Here is a 13,858-nt window from a genome sequence, read left to right as displayed (position 1 = left end):
GAGAAAGTGAAAGTGGTTTCTCCAGGTAAGACTTGCAGTATCTCTTGGTAGGGAAAGAGTGTGGTGGTTACCCCTATTTCTGCTCTCCAGCTGCCCCAGTATCTCTGGTCAGGGGAATAGGGTCTTGAGCACATAGCTACAAAGGCAATTCCCAGACCAAGCTATTTGTTGGGACTGGAGCCTTTCCTGTTCTTGCCTTTTGCTTTTGTATCTCTGAGTTGCAAAGGAGAGCCTCATGCTCACTGGGATAAAAAGGCTTCCCAAATTAGTACATATTTATTTTTTTAATGTGGTTGATAATCAGATACTTTAAGAAATGTTTTGAAAATCATAACAAAAGATTATTTCAGAGTAGAGATTATAATTTAGGTCTCAGCAAGTAGCCTAAGGCTCCTCCTCCTACTTAAATAGTATCCGAAGCAATAATTAATTATTAAAATATTAAATCATGGTCTGTATTCCTAACTTAGATATTAACAGATTTTAAGTAGTTTTTCAATCAATGACTGATGTAAAGAGTTTGTACCTAACTTGCTTAGTGTCCTAGTAAACAGAAAAAAAAATCAATTAACAACAAGAAATTTTTGCCAAATATTTTAGCTGACTGATAACCATTAGGAACACCATTTAAATCCTTCATAACTCTGAGCAACAAATTGGCAGAGTCCTCAGAACTTTAATTTCTTCCTCCATAAAGTAAGATAAGACCCATGCTTCAGAAAGATAATATATGTATTTGCTTGACATAGCAGATGTTCAATAAATGGCAGTTATGGTTTGCAGTAACAAAACAACATCTATCCCATAGGGGGAAATTTCTAAAAGTATACTTACAGTCTGACTTACTCTGTGTCAGGTGTGGCTGTGGTTGGTCTTCCATTACTTACATCTTTTTGGTATATAAATTTGTAGCACTCTCTCCACATTTTATGGAACCCAACAAAAAAATTATATAATGGGCCAATCTCTTTATTGCATACCCAGTCTTACATCAAATCAGTTTGTAAAATGAATACCACTATCAAAATGGGAAACAAGTTTCAAAAAAATCATTGGAAGAACTGTGCAGAGTTGGGAGGTCCATTTGACTAGGAGAAAGAGAACTGAAAGCTAAGAACTTACGTGTAACTAAAGCTTGAAAGTATCTATTTTCTTAAATTATTATTCTAACAATGGATCTGAATATATATAAACACAGAACCACTCACAGTGATGGAAAAACTGTAATATCAATTTACTAAGTAAGCAAAATCTACAAAATCAAAACTATTAACATTGAAAATGTTAGTTGAATAGAATACACGTGTCATTCACTGAACTTGAATATGGCATTGTTCACTACAGTGAGTTCAATGTGAGTGAGTTCACTATATTATTCTTTACAGAACACAGATCTTTGGAGTTCAGCATGTATTTTTCATGAAGGCACAGGATGATATGTAAAAGCCACTTCCATATTTTTCACCTCTTCCCCAAATTCTCACATGGCCAAGAACATCACAGAGCAAGGGTTAGTACTCAGTGAGGTGGGATCAGCTTATTCTGCCGATTGTGAACAGAATATTTGAAGGCAAATATCAAATTCAGAATCATTGCTATCATGGTTAAAAGATCCTTCCATGGGGTTGTGGGGAGCAGTTTAAAATCTGGATGTGTAGTCTTTACCTACCTTTGCCCAGAGAGCAGCTGACAGTCCAAGAACAGGGCTGATGGACAAAATCACAAGGGTTAGCTTCCAACCACGTGTAAATCCTATTATATAACCAGTGAAAAATGTTGCCAGTGACTGAAATAACATTCCAATTTTGTCACCAATTCCTTCATTAATCTTGGAGATATCACTGAAAGAACAGATAATGTTAGAAAATGTCAGAATTGTACTCCCAGAACTTTTTTCCTGAGTTTTGCTAGGTGTTGAGTATATTAATTTACATCTAGAGTCTTTGTTATATGGGCTTGTTTTATTTGGCAGGGTGTAAGTTTCTAGTAAAAAAAAAAACTGTCATTAACAACAAGAAGCTGTAATTCAGATGACCCTAGGAAATGGAGATGGTATACTTAAGAAACTGTCAATGCAGAAATTTCAAGTAGCTTAGAAATTGCACTAGAAGGTGTAATATTAATGCTGTACTGTACACTGCTTTCTGCATATTCTCAGAGTATTTCTTGATTTTGGCAAGTCTAATCCCTCATTTAGTGCTAGTCATGCAGGTTCCCTCATTGCTTGCCAGGGGACTGGGAACAAAAAGGTGCATAAGACATGGTTGCTGCTTAGTCTTATGAGTGATACATTAACATCTCCTAACAAATCTGATGACATCTATTTCACTTCATTAAGGATAAGACCCATGTCGGAGTTAAGAATAAAACTAGGTACTTACTCTATGAGCCGGGTATTAAGCTCGCCAACATCATGCACATCAAACCAGCCTATCTCCTGCTTCATTATAGCATGAAAAAACTGTTTTCTAATTTTGTGGACTTGTCTTCCAGCGGCCATGCACCAAAATGAAACCTGAATATAAGCAGCAACAAGCACACCAGCACCGATTCCACTATAATAATAGGCATACCTGAAAAACAAGAAGACTGTACATACTCTGTTTTCTAATCAATGCATCTCTCCCTACCAAACCACTCACTTACTTTTAAGTTTTCTGGGCATTTCTTCATCCTTAACAAATAATAAGGGGTTGTAACAAGCAGAATTGATGGTCAGCATCCAACTATCTCTGGGTCAATATCAAGGAATTTGTAAAAATGGTTTCCTCTTGGGCTTAAACCCTAAGTTTTTACTTAACATCAGTATAATCTCATTAAGCTGCTTAGTAATCTTTCTAAGACTCAGTTTTCTAACTGGTAAATGGAGGTAACAATAGTAATGCAGTACTGTGTGAATATACCTGGACCAGTGTCTGGCACATAGACCAGTGTCTGGACCAGTGTCTGGCACTGAGAGAATGTCAGTTACTATGGAAGATCATGTGTGCTGGGACCTCAGAGAAATGCATCATTATAATCTTGACTACTTTTATTAGATCAGCATTGATCAATAAGCCTCTGGAGTGGTCTCTGCACATTAGAGGATGGATAGAAGTGACAGAACTTGTCAGAAAGTGAAACCAAGATAGGGAAGTGGTCCCCTGGCCTTTTGGTCTATTAGTCTAACAGAGTTTAGATGTTAATTGACAACTAAAAATAAAAGGAATTTTTATATTATCTATGCAACCGGACATTATCAACAATCATGAGCTATCCTAAAATGTTCAATGAACCAAACAGTAGCTGTTCCAGTTTAAACTTCAACAACAACAAAAAAATAAGCATCTTATAAAACCAGATGCTTGATATCTATAAATGTTGAATTAATGTTTTCTTATATTTCAAAAAGCAAATAACTCGTGGGCTTCAATAAATATTTTGTTGTTGTTGTTTTTGGCACCACGGATTGAACTAAGGGGCACTTGACCACTGAGCCATATCACTAGCCCTATTCTGTATTTTATTTAGAGACAGGGTCTCACTGAGTTGCTTAGCTCCTTGTTGTTGCTGAGACTGGCTTTGAACTTGTGATCCTTCTGCCTCAGCCTCCCAAGCTGCTGGGATTACAGGCGTGTACCACCGCACTCGGCAAAAATTAATTTTTAGGTTAAAGGAAAACATTCTTAAACAGGATACCAATTTCCCCATTTTTAAAAGTTCTCTACTTGCTATCTTCTAATAAGAATGCATGCCATGTAGAAGCTGTAAAAATGGCCATGCAATAAACAGTCCCTGATGTCACTGTTCACAATTTTGAGTTCAACCCATCAGGAATCTTGCTAGACAAATCTTCCCCTCAAGCTCTATCTTCTAGTTTGCAATTTATTTTTCAGAGAATCTATAATCAGAAAACTAAATTTTAGTTAATAGGTAACTCTGGGTTAATTATTATCAAAGTGTTAATGATACACCAAGAAAGAGCTAAATGAAATCCCATTTAACAAGTAGAGCTCTTGTTTTGAGAGTCAATAATATATTGTAATGTAACATTTTAAACAACCAAGACATTCTACTTTTCCCAATATAAATAAACAGTTCTTCTTCACAGAAATAATTGGAGGTATTTGCTTCTCATCTTTCAAAATAGAATCAAGTGTGTCAACTGTCTGCACTTTCCTTAAACCTATCATTTAGATTATAACATACAATCATTCTGATTCACTAATACATAACTTTGGACATCTGTTATAAATTGTTCTGGGGGTAAACTTCATGATGCATGAATCATTAACAAAAAGTTTCCCTGTGTTAGGTCAGAGTGACTTTATTTCCTTTGGGATGTTTTATTGCTGAGAATTAGATGTTGGCCTTTAAAAAAATTTTTTAGGCCGATCTATCATGTCATGATTGAAAGCACTCAAGGAAAAAAACTGAATAATTACAAAGTCATTAAAAATAATGATTCTTAATTCAACTATATTTTAAAAGACTACCTTGTCCTCTTCTAATTTCCCTGTGTATGTATTCTGTCTTTGCCAGTGCAGACATAAATCTAATTTAGGCTTAATCTTAACTTTGGTTCATCTTGTACAGCAAATATTTTTCTTTAAAAACAACCACAAGAATGAGAAATTATACTCCATGTATGTGTAAAATGTCAAAATATATTCTACAAGTCAAAATATGTAAAAATTCTATAATGCATACCCCTTGAATCCTAATAATGGGTTTTGTTCTCCTCAAAAATTTACTTTTTTATTATGACACTGCAAAGTTTTGAAAGATACTATAAATGGACTGATACAGAAAATGTTAACAAAACAATAGTAAGAAAAAAATGTTTAATTACGTGGTCATTTCTTCCTCCAGACTGATGTTCAGTTTAAAGTCAGCTCCACCTAGATCACCATAAAACAAACACAAAATTTATGTCTCTTTGGTCTCCATAAGACCATAAAATGAATAAAAAGACCATAAAACATAAAAATGAATCAACTTCATCTCACTTAATAATTTACACAAAATAGATCAAACTGACTCAGTTTTAATTGCAAAAAAGCAGTATGTCATCCACTTAAATTCTTCTTTGCTGGCTGTGTGCAACCACATACAGACTAAATTCAATGAGGCTTACTTGCAAAAAGACATGCAAATTAATAATAAATATCAACACATACTTGACACATATTTAAAATCTAATACTGCATTTCTCCAGTTTTTATTTTTATTTTAAAATTATTAAATAATTATCACTATGAACAATGTATCAAATTATCACAAAGAATAGTGTAGTAAACATCACCCAATATTAGCAAAATGCTAACATCTTTGGGCCAAGTACTTTAAAAAGTCCTTCACATCTTTATCCCCCTCCACACACACAAACACATAACAAATAAACACTTATTCAACTTTTTGCATATATATTTTCAGATTTCACACATGCATATATACACATGAGCAAATGCAAACACATGCTTAGTTTTTTTAAAATGGACTCACAGTCTACATGCAATGGCCATTTTCCTTGTCAGTATATATGTGAATCTATTTTTTCAAAGTGTAATCTATTTTAGTTGTTTCTAATATTATACTTCAATAAATAATGCTGCATTAAACATACTTGTGCACATAATATGGTAAACATTTTGTAGGATAAATTATCACAATCAAGACTGCAAGATCAATGGGTAGATACACTTTAAATCTTATAGTCATTACAAAACACTAGGTTACAACATGAGAGAAGTCTGATCTTGATGAGTGTGGAAAAGAGGAGGAAAAGTATTTTTGGCAAGATGAGCAATATGGGCAAAGTATATGGCAAGTTTGAAGAATAAGCAAGCCAGTGTGGCAGGGGAATGGGATATTTTTCATGGAGGTAAGAAGGGCCATATGTGCCAGGAAAAAATAGTCTATTCAGGCATGTATGGAATATGAAAACTAATTGGCAATCAATCAGTGGTTCTGAGATAAAATGGCTATAATCAGAAATATGATCGAGGAAGATTTAGCTGTCAGTAATGGGCAAGGTAAACTGGAAGAAAGACTAAGGAACTTGAACTATTACAATTATATAGGGGGGAAAGGCCTGAATGAGAATAGAAAGTTAGGAAAATATAATATTTACAGTGGAAGAAGTTACAGGACCTCATTAATGGAATGCAAGTAGACAGTAAAAATAAAAAGTGATCAAGACCTCTAGCCTAAGCATCTGGAGAATGGCAGTACTATGGTGGGAAATAAGCCAGTAGAAAGAGTTGCTCTTAACAGATGAAGGAAGATTAAACGATCAGTAGTGAGCACTTTTATTTTTTAGTGCTGAAGATATTCAACTGAAGATGTCCAAAAAGTACTCAGACTATGACTTTTCAGTTTGAGAAAGTTCAGGCTAAGACCATGTAAATACATATATTTTCAAAGTCAAAATTAGATCCTCAGGGCTGGGGTTGTGGCTCAGTGGTACAGTGATTGCCTAGCACATGCAAGGCCTTGGGTTCAATCCTCAGCACCGCATAAAAATAAATAAATAAAATAAAAGTATTGTGTTCAACTACAACTAAGAAATATTTTTTAAAAATTGGATCCTCTGCATTTATATACACAACAATACCACATATATAGTTTCATTCATCAGAAACCAATTCTGAAACTAAAATAGTCACTTTGACTCTTGTCTTCTGGCTTCTTGAAACTCATTCCACTGTGACCACATTCTCTTAGTCTCCTATTCACTGGCTCTCTGTACTATTCCTCCTCCCTAAATTCTGAATCCTATGCATGCTCCCAGAATGACCTTGGCCAGCTTCAGCAATTCTCAAATCTGTATCTGGAGTTATTCAAATACCATCCTTCCTCATGGTTAATGCTCTGGTCCCCCATCATCTGAACCCCTACATTAGCTTGTGGTCATTTGCCCACATTCTTTACAACATGGAGACTTACAAAAGGAGTTTAGACCAAGATTTTAGACAAGCGTTCTCATTAAGGGGCTGGTGCCCAAAGTCATTTGTTTTTAAACATTTATAAATTATTTTAGAGATTATTTGTGCTGCTGTTAGTTTTATTTTTGGAGTTAAAACATGCTTCTGAGGGTGGGCTGAGAGGCAGTATCTAGTATGCCATCATCCCCAGCTCAAAATAAAGTCAAAATATGTTAATTATTTTTAAAAGAAAAATATGTATTAGAATTTATATTTTATGAAACCCATTTAAAATAATAAAAGCAGCATAAAGAATATGTTATAGAAATTAGATTTGGTAGTGTTGAGAACTACTATTCTGAACCTTGAATTTGGGTCTTAATTTTCTGAATAATTCTCTCATGAGAGCTGAGGATGTCTCTCAGTGGGTATGTGCTGCCTTGCACATGCAAGGCCCTGGATTTGATCCTTAGCACTATCAAAAATTTTTTTCTTATGATCAATTGTTGTTTTGAAACATAATAGTGCCTGAGTCAAATAATACTAAGGTTTAATTTTATACTCTTAACTATGCCAGATTACGTAGAATCAGACTCTCTGGAGGGAGGGTCCTATAAATCTAAATTTTTAATAAGTACACCAAGTAATTATGCTTATTAAAGTATAACACAATTGTGGTATTGCTAAAGTGTGAAAACCTCATCTAAATCTAAAGAGTACCAACTGCTGTGATCTCAAAAATCTGTTCTGTGGCTGCCCATGGTGGCACAAGCCTGTAATCCCAGTAGCTTTGAACCTGAGGCAGGAGAGAAGGATTGCAAGTTCAAAGCCAGCCTCAGCAGTTTAGCAAAGCCCTAAGTAATTCAGTGAGACTCTGTCTCTAAATCAAATTAAAAAAAAACCACTGGGGATATGGCTCAGTGGTTGAGTGCCCCTAGGTTCAATCCCTAGTAACAAAAATAAAATAAGATAAAAAGGACTGGGATTGTAGTTTAGCTGTAGAGTACTTGCCTAGTATGTATAGGGCCCCGGGTTCAATGCCCAGTACTACAAAACAAACCAAAAAACAAAAAACTGTTTTGTTTGGCTTTCAGTCTGTGTATGTATATATTTATATATTTTAAATTACTTGCCAATATCTAATACTAGAGAAATTCTACACAAAAATCCAGACTTCAGATTTCTCATTTTAAAAAGTAAAAGATCCTAATGCTCTCTTTGCACTCTCACATGACAATCGGCTAGAACTAAGTAGAGTTCAGCCTCCATTCAGCTCTTCACCATTCCCTATTATTTTACCCGAAGATTGGGGGATCTCCTTCACAATTACCTGCTTATCCCCTATAGATACTGTATGACCCATGATGCCTGATTTACAAATTCATTACAAGTAAATTCTTTAGAAAGGTGATAATCAAGCGAATCTTTTATTTAGTGAGGATATTACAGGAGAAAAGAGCCAAGTCAAGACAAGATTTTGCATAGTATTTTTTAATTTATTAAAAATAACTTTTGTCAACCTCTACTTAATTAAGAACCTTCTACCTTGACCTTCTATTTCAATCAGGTCTTCATGTTTTCATCATATTTTATCTGTGGAAACAATATGATTTTGTTGTTTCCATTTGTAATCTTCAGTGACTGTTTCCATTGCATCAAAGATAAAATCCAAGGCCCAGAATACGTCATATTAATCCATTTGCAATCTTGTCACAATGTACACGTGACAGCATCATATTTTTGAAGTATCAACCAATGGTTTTCCAGATATTTTCTTTATCCCCACATCCTTTTCCTCATTCCAGTAGCTATGAGGAAATCAGAAAATCACTGTCACAGCTAAAGAGAAAACAGTGTGCAGGTTTCTTTTTGACTTTTGTGAGCCCAAAGTCTATCCCTGAAGAGTGGGAAAGGAAACTGAGCAAGGCAAAAAAAATATTTTGCTTAAATTCTATGAAAATGACTTCTACCTTTTTTAGACTAAAAAATGTGCTGAGAAAAGATGCAGTTAAAAATTGATAACAGTATAGACACCTGAGGGCCCAGGAGAGAAAAGCCATCTCCTAATACCTGATTTCCAGAAGAAAAGCCTGTTCTCCCGTAGAACTTGAAAAAGAATGATTATATAATTAATTGAGGAAGCTTCGGGATAGCTCCCAAGAGTCTTCCTGGACCTAGAGAGAGGCAGAAGAAACAAAGGTTCCCAGTGCTCCTAAGAAAAGGGAACACAAGTGCCCAATGGGATGCCCATGTGGAAGACAGTGCTGAATGACACTTGACCTTCACATGTGTCTGGAGCGAGGCTGGCCTCCTAGCACATCCTAGGTGAAGGCTACCCTAAAATAGCTAAGATTGGGTTTCTATCACATTATTTGAGAAAGGACTTGAAACTGAAATTAACTTGTTGTATAAAATTGTTATATTTTGTGCACGCTTGGGTTCTAAACAACACCTTCACTGCATCCCTTTCCAGCCTCAACTCCTGCAACTCCTGTACCCCACATTCTCCAGTTCTTTCCTTTTCATGGAGCTCTGGCTTGAAGCCCAATGAGAAGTTTGTTGTTCCCTAAGTTTTCTATGTTCTTCCTTCAACATTTAATTCACATTTCTTTCTACCTGGAATGCCCTTTGCCAAAATTTTTCTCCTAGATGATAATTTTTCTCCTTACAAGTGAGGTAAAAGACAACCTTTTATTAAATGGCTTACACCTAGCAGAGTCACTCACCTGGCCTTAGTAATTGACACAAGATTCCAATTACAAAGTCAGTGCTAGAATAGAAGTATGACTGTTCTGGCCAAGTCCTCTCATTCCCACCCATGTGAGCTCTGAGAAAACTGAACTATATCCTAAGTTCATCTTTGTCTCCACAGAGTTCAGCCTGTTCTATCTGCAGTAACCCAGCCTTCCCGATAATGATAAATGGTCCCACGGAACCACCACAAATGACAGACCATTTGTCAAAATGCTCTATTCTAGCATTCTTCTATCATAGAAATAAGTGCCTCATATGAGAGCACAAAGAGATATTGTAGGTCATTATACCTGGTAAAGAAGGCCTTTCCCAAACCCAAGCCAGGCTTCAAAGGAACTAAACTGCCCATGACTCAATATTCTACATCATTTAGGGATCACATTATATTACAGTTTTATCTGACCCAACTACCTCATATATTCAGTAATTTTAACTACTGAGAACTTAGAAAAAGCAAAGAGATTATGTTGAAAGGACGCTTTTCAAAGCAGTATCCACAGAGCCTTCATGCCAGGCGCTGTTCTAGACGCTGGGGGGTACCATCTAGAATCAGAGCCACTTTTTCTCATCTTATTGGATTTCTGTTCCAGCAGGAAGTTCTTTTATTTCAGGCCCCAAAACTCACATAACAGGGTAATATTGCCAAAATATCTAGCAAATTTATCCCCAGGAACTCCACCCCCACCACCACCTCATGCCTTTCTCGACTTGTGATAAGTTGTAATAAACAAGTAAAAAAAATCAGCAAGATAATTTTAGAGTAATGACTCTTAATAAGTAAAGGAATGATGCTATAGTGACTTTGGGATGGCTGGGGACAAAAGATCTTTCAGAGGAAGAACTAAGTGATAAACAGCAGCCATTAGAGAAAGACAGGGCAGGGTCTAATCCTCCCCAAGCTGGGAAAGACTGGAGGAAGGACAGTGTGGGTAGCCTGTGGTGAGTAAGTAAAGAGCAGACTGATGGGACAGGCTGGGGTGAGGTCACATAGGACATATAAACCACTGTACTGAATTTGTATTTATTCCATTATATGGAAGGCCAATGGGAGAGATATGAACTGACTTTTTTTAAAAACTTGAAATACATAGGCAGCAAAATGAAAGTAAGCTCCCATCTCTCACCATGCACAAAGCTCAACTTAGAGTGTACCGAAGATCTAGGAATTAAACTAGAGACCTTGCACCTAATTCAAGAAAAAGTAGGGCCAAATCTTCATCATTTTAGATTAGGTCCTGACTTTTTTAACCAGACTCCTAAAGTGCAAGAAATCAAGTCAAGAATTAATAAATGGGATGGGTTCAAACTAAAAAGTGTCTTCTCAGCAAAGAAAACAATCAACGAGGTGAGAAGAGAGCCTACATTTTGGGAGCAAATTTTTACCATATGCACATCAGATAGAGTAATAATCTTCAGGATGTATAAAGAACTCAAAAAACTTAACACCAAAAAATAACCAATCAATAAATGGGCTAAGGAACTGAACAGACATGTCTCAGAAGATATATAATCAATCAACAAATATATATATATATAAAAGTTCAACTTCTCTAATAATTAGAGAAATGCAAATCAAAACTATTCTAAGATTTTATCTCAGGCCAGTCAGAATGGTAATTATTAAGAATACAAGCAATAATAAATGTTGGCAAGGATGTGGAGAAAAAGGCACACTCATACATTTCTGTTGGCATGGCAAATTAGTGTAAGCACTATGGAAAGCAATATGGAGATTCCTTAGAAAACTTGGAATGGAACCACCATTTGACCCAGCTATCCCACTCCTACTCAAAAGGACTAAAATCAGCATACTATAGTGACACAGCCACATCAATGTTCATAGCAGCTTAATTCACAATAACTAAACTATGTAACCAACCTAGATGCCCTTCAACAGATGAATGGATAAAGAAACTGTGGTACATATATACAATGGAATATTACTCAGCCATAAGGAAGAATAAAATTATGGCATTTGCAGGTAAATGGATGGAATTGGAGAATATCATGCTAAGTGAGCTAAGCCAATCCCAAAAAAAACAAAGGCTGAATGTTCTCTCTGATAAGTGGATGCTAATCCATAATGGCGGGGGGGTGGGACATGGAGAGAATGGAGGAACTTTCATTGGTCAGAGGGGAGGGTTTAGAGGGGAGGGGGGCATGGGGGCAGGAAGGATCATTACCCTAGGTACATATATGACTGCACATGTGATGTGACTCTACATCATGTGCAACCAGAGAAATGAAAAGTTGTGCTCCATTTGTGTATAATGAATTGAAATGCATTCTGCTATCATATATAACTCATTAGAACAACAACAAAAAAGAAATGCATTAAGTTGTGTTTGTCTTAACACTTAAATAAAATAAGTATTTTGCTCTTTAAAAAAAAACCTCACTCTGACAATGTATGGAGAACTGGACTAAGATGGGCAAGAATGGAAGCAGAGTGAGGAATTAGGAAGTTAGAGCTGATAGGCAAGGCATGGAGATAGCTCTGGATACAGGTTACATCTGGAGATATAAGTAGTCAGATTTTGGGGAATGACCTTAGCACTGTTGTGGGTGGTAAGAGGCTGGCCATCAGTAGACATTGGCTCTGGGCTCCCCTCACTTAGTTTTAACCTGGACAACCTCCTTTTGAGATATTCTCCCTGGTGAGTTTTCATGACAGATGGGGTGGGGTGAGGTGGGTGTGCTCTGGTCAAAGAAGAGTTAGTAAAGTCTCCTTGGGCAGAAAGCTCCATCAATGATAAGCAAGAGGAATTGGACCTTTTGCCTAGATGATCAATCCCTCTGGCATTTGCCCTGAATGAAGCCAGCCACTCAGTGTGGTGGGCTTGCTTACTGCCGGTGACACATTCAAGGGACCATGATTTCCTCACATGTGCTGCTTCCACTTCTGGCCTTTAGAGCTGTGCCTCCTGGCTGACCTTCCTGACATACCAAAAAAAAAAAAAAAAAAATCAAAGCTACAGGATGATAACTGTGGGAGAAAAAAGACCAAGGAAAAATTGTTGGAATTTGCTTCTATTTTAGGCAGAGTTTGAAAAATATCATCAGAGAGGGGGAAAAAAGACCAAACCAAAATGCAGGATTCCTGTTCTAGGAACTCAACTCTGTAAACTAGCAAGCAACCCTGTCCTGAACATATTATTTCTACTTCTTAGACATGTTTTTTTTTCTATCTATAAAATTATGGGTTCAGGCCAGATAATGTCTGGGATCCTTTTACCTACAAAGATGATTCAGTCTTTTATTTATTTATCCCATTTCTTAAGCACCTAGCATGGGTCAGGGTCTATGTGGCTATTATTTTTATTTCATTTTATTTTATTGTTATTATTTTTTGCTACTCTTGTATTGTGGAGATTATATTGTAATTAGCCTATTTTGGGGGCTTGAAAAAGCAGTACCTCAAAAATAATAAAAACAAACAAAATGCTGGGTATAGTGGCACACAGCTGTAATCCCAGCAGCTCAGGAGACTGTAGCAGGAGGATTAAGAGTTCAAAGCCAGCCTCAGCAACTTAGCAATTTACTAAGCAACTCAGTGAGTTATTAAGCAACTCGGCAAGACCCGAGTTGCTTAATACAAAACAAGGTTGGGGATGTAGCTCAATCCTCAGTACCAAATCAATCAATCAGTCAATCACAACAACCTGACTGTATCTCATATTATTCAAGAAAAATTAATCATATTTTAAATTTTAACCTAAAAGTTAAAAAATAAACTGACTCAATTAAACAATATACTTTGAAATATTTTATCCTTATATGTTACTCAATTTTCCAAAAAAAATTATCAAGAATTTTTCCAGTGAAATGTTAAAAGCAGAGGAAAGCCTTGAGCAGATGAAAGAAAACAGATTCATCATAGACCCTTTTATGAAATATTAAGAATTTCAATGTTAGCTAACATTCTAGTTGGCACATACTCATAATTCTGGCCTTGAGGACGAAGATAACAATGTTTTCTTTACTTACAATACCAAAGTTTTGAAACACACATACAAAATCTGCACATAATTTATATACTCATATTTAAATATCAAAACATAAATACAAGTTAAATATTCCTAACCTGTAAATGTGAAATGCTCCAAAATCCAAAATTTTTTGAGCATTGATACAATGCCAACCAGAAGAAAATGATACCACAAAATTTTGTTTCCTATACATAATCATTTAAAAAAATA

The 13,858-nt window shown here is 35.9% G+C and overlaps 1 protein-coding gene across 2 annotated transcripts in view; it reads right to left on the bottom strand.

Moving 5' to 3' along the window:
- Abcb1 (ATP binding cassette subfamily B member 1) overlaps positions 1–13,858 on the bottom strand; it is an 82,257-nt gene that overhangs the window by 47,741 nt on the left and 20,658 nt on the right. For both annotated transcript variants that reach the window (XR_013435321.1, XM_013365053.4), the window contains exons 5-7: positions 4,832–4,880; positions 2,382–2,573; positions 1,670–1,841 (exon numbers count right to left, since the gene is read on the bottom strand). Coding sequence is in view for 1 of the 2 variants with exons in the window: in XM_013365053.4 (XP_013220507.2) it covers positions 1,670–1,841; positions 2,382–2,573; positions 4,832–4,880 (413 nt within the window). In the remaining variant the exon portion in view is untranslated. The remainder of the gene's footprint in view (positions 1–1,669; positions 1,842–2,381; positions 2,574–4,831; positions 4,881–13,858) is intronic.

Source organism: Ictidomys tridecemlineatus, chromosome 2 (genome assembly GCF_052094955.1).
Source record: "Ictidomys tridecemlineatus isolate mIctTri1 chromosome 2, mIctTri1.hap1, whole genome shotgun sequence".
Classification (NCBI taxonomy): Eukaryota; Metazoa; Chordata; class Mammalia; order Rodentia; family Sciuridae; genus Ictidomys; species Ictidomys tridecemlineatus.
This window is presented reverse-complemented; position numbering and strand designations above follow the sequence as displayed.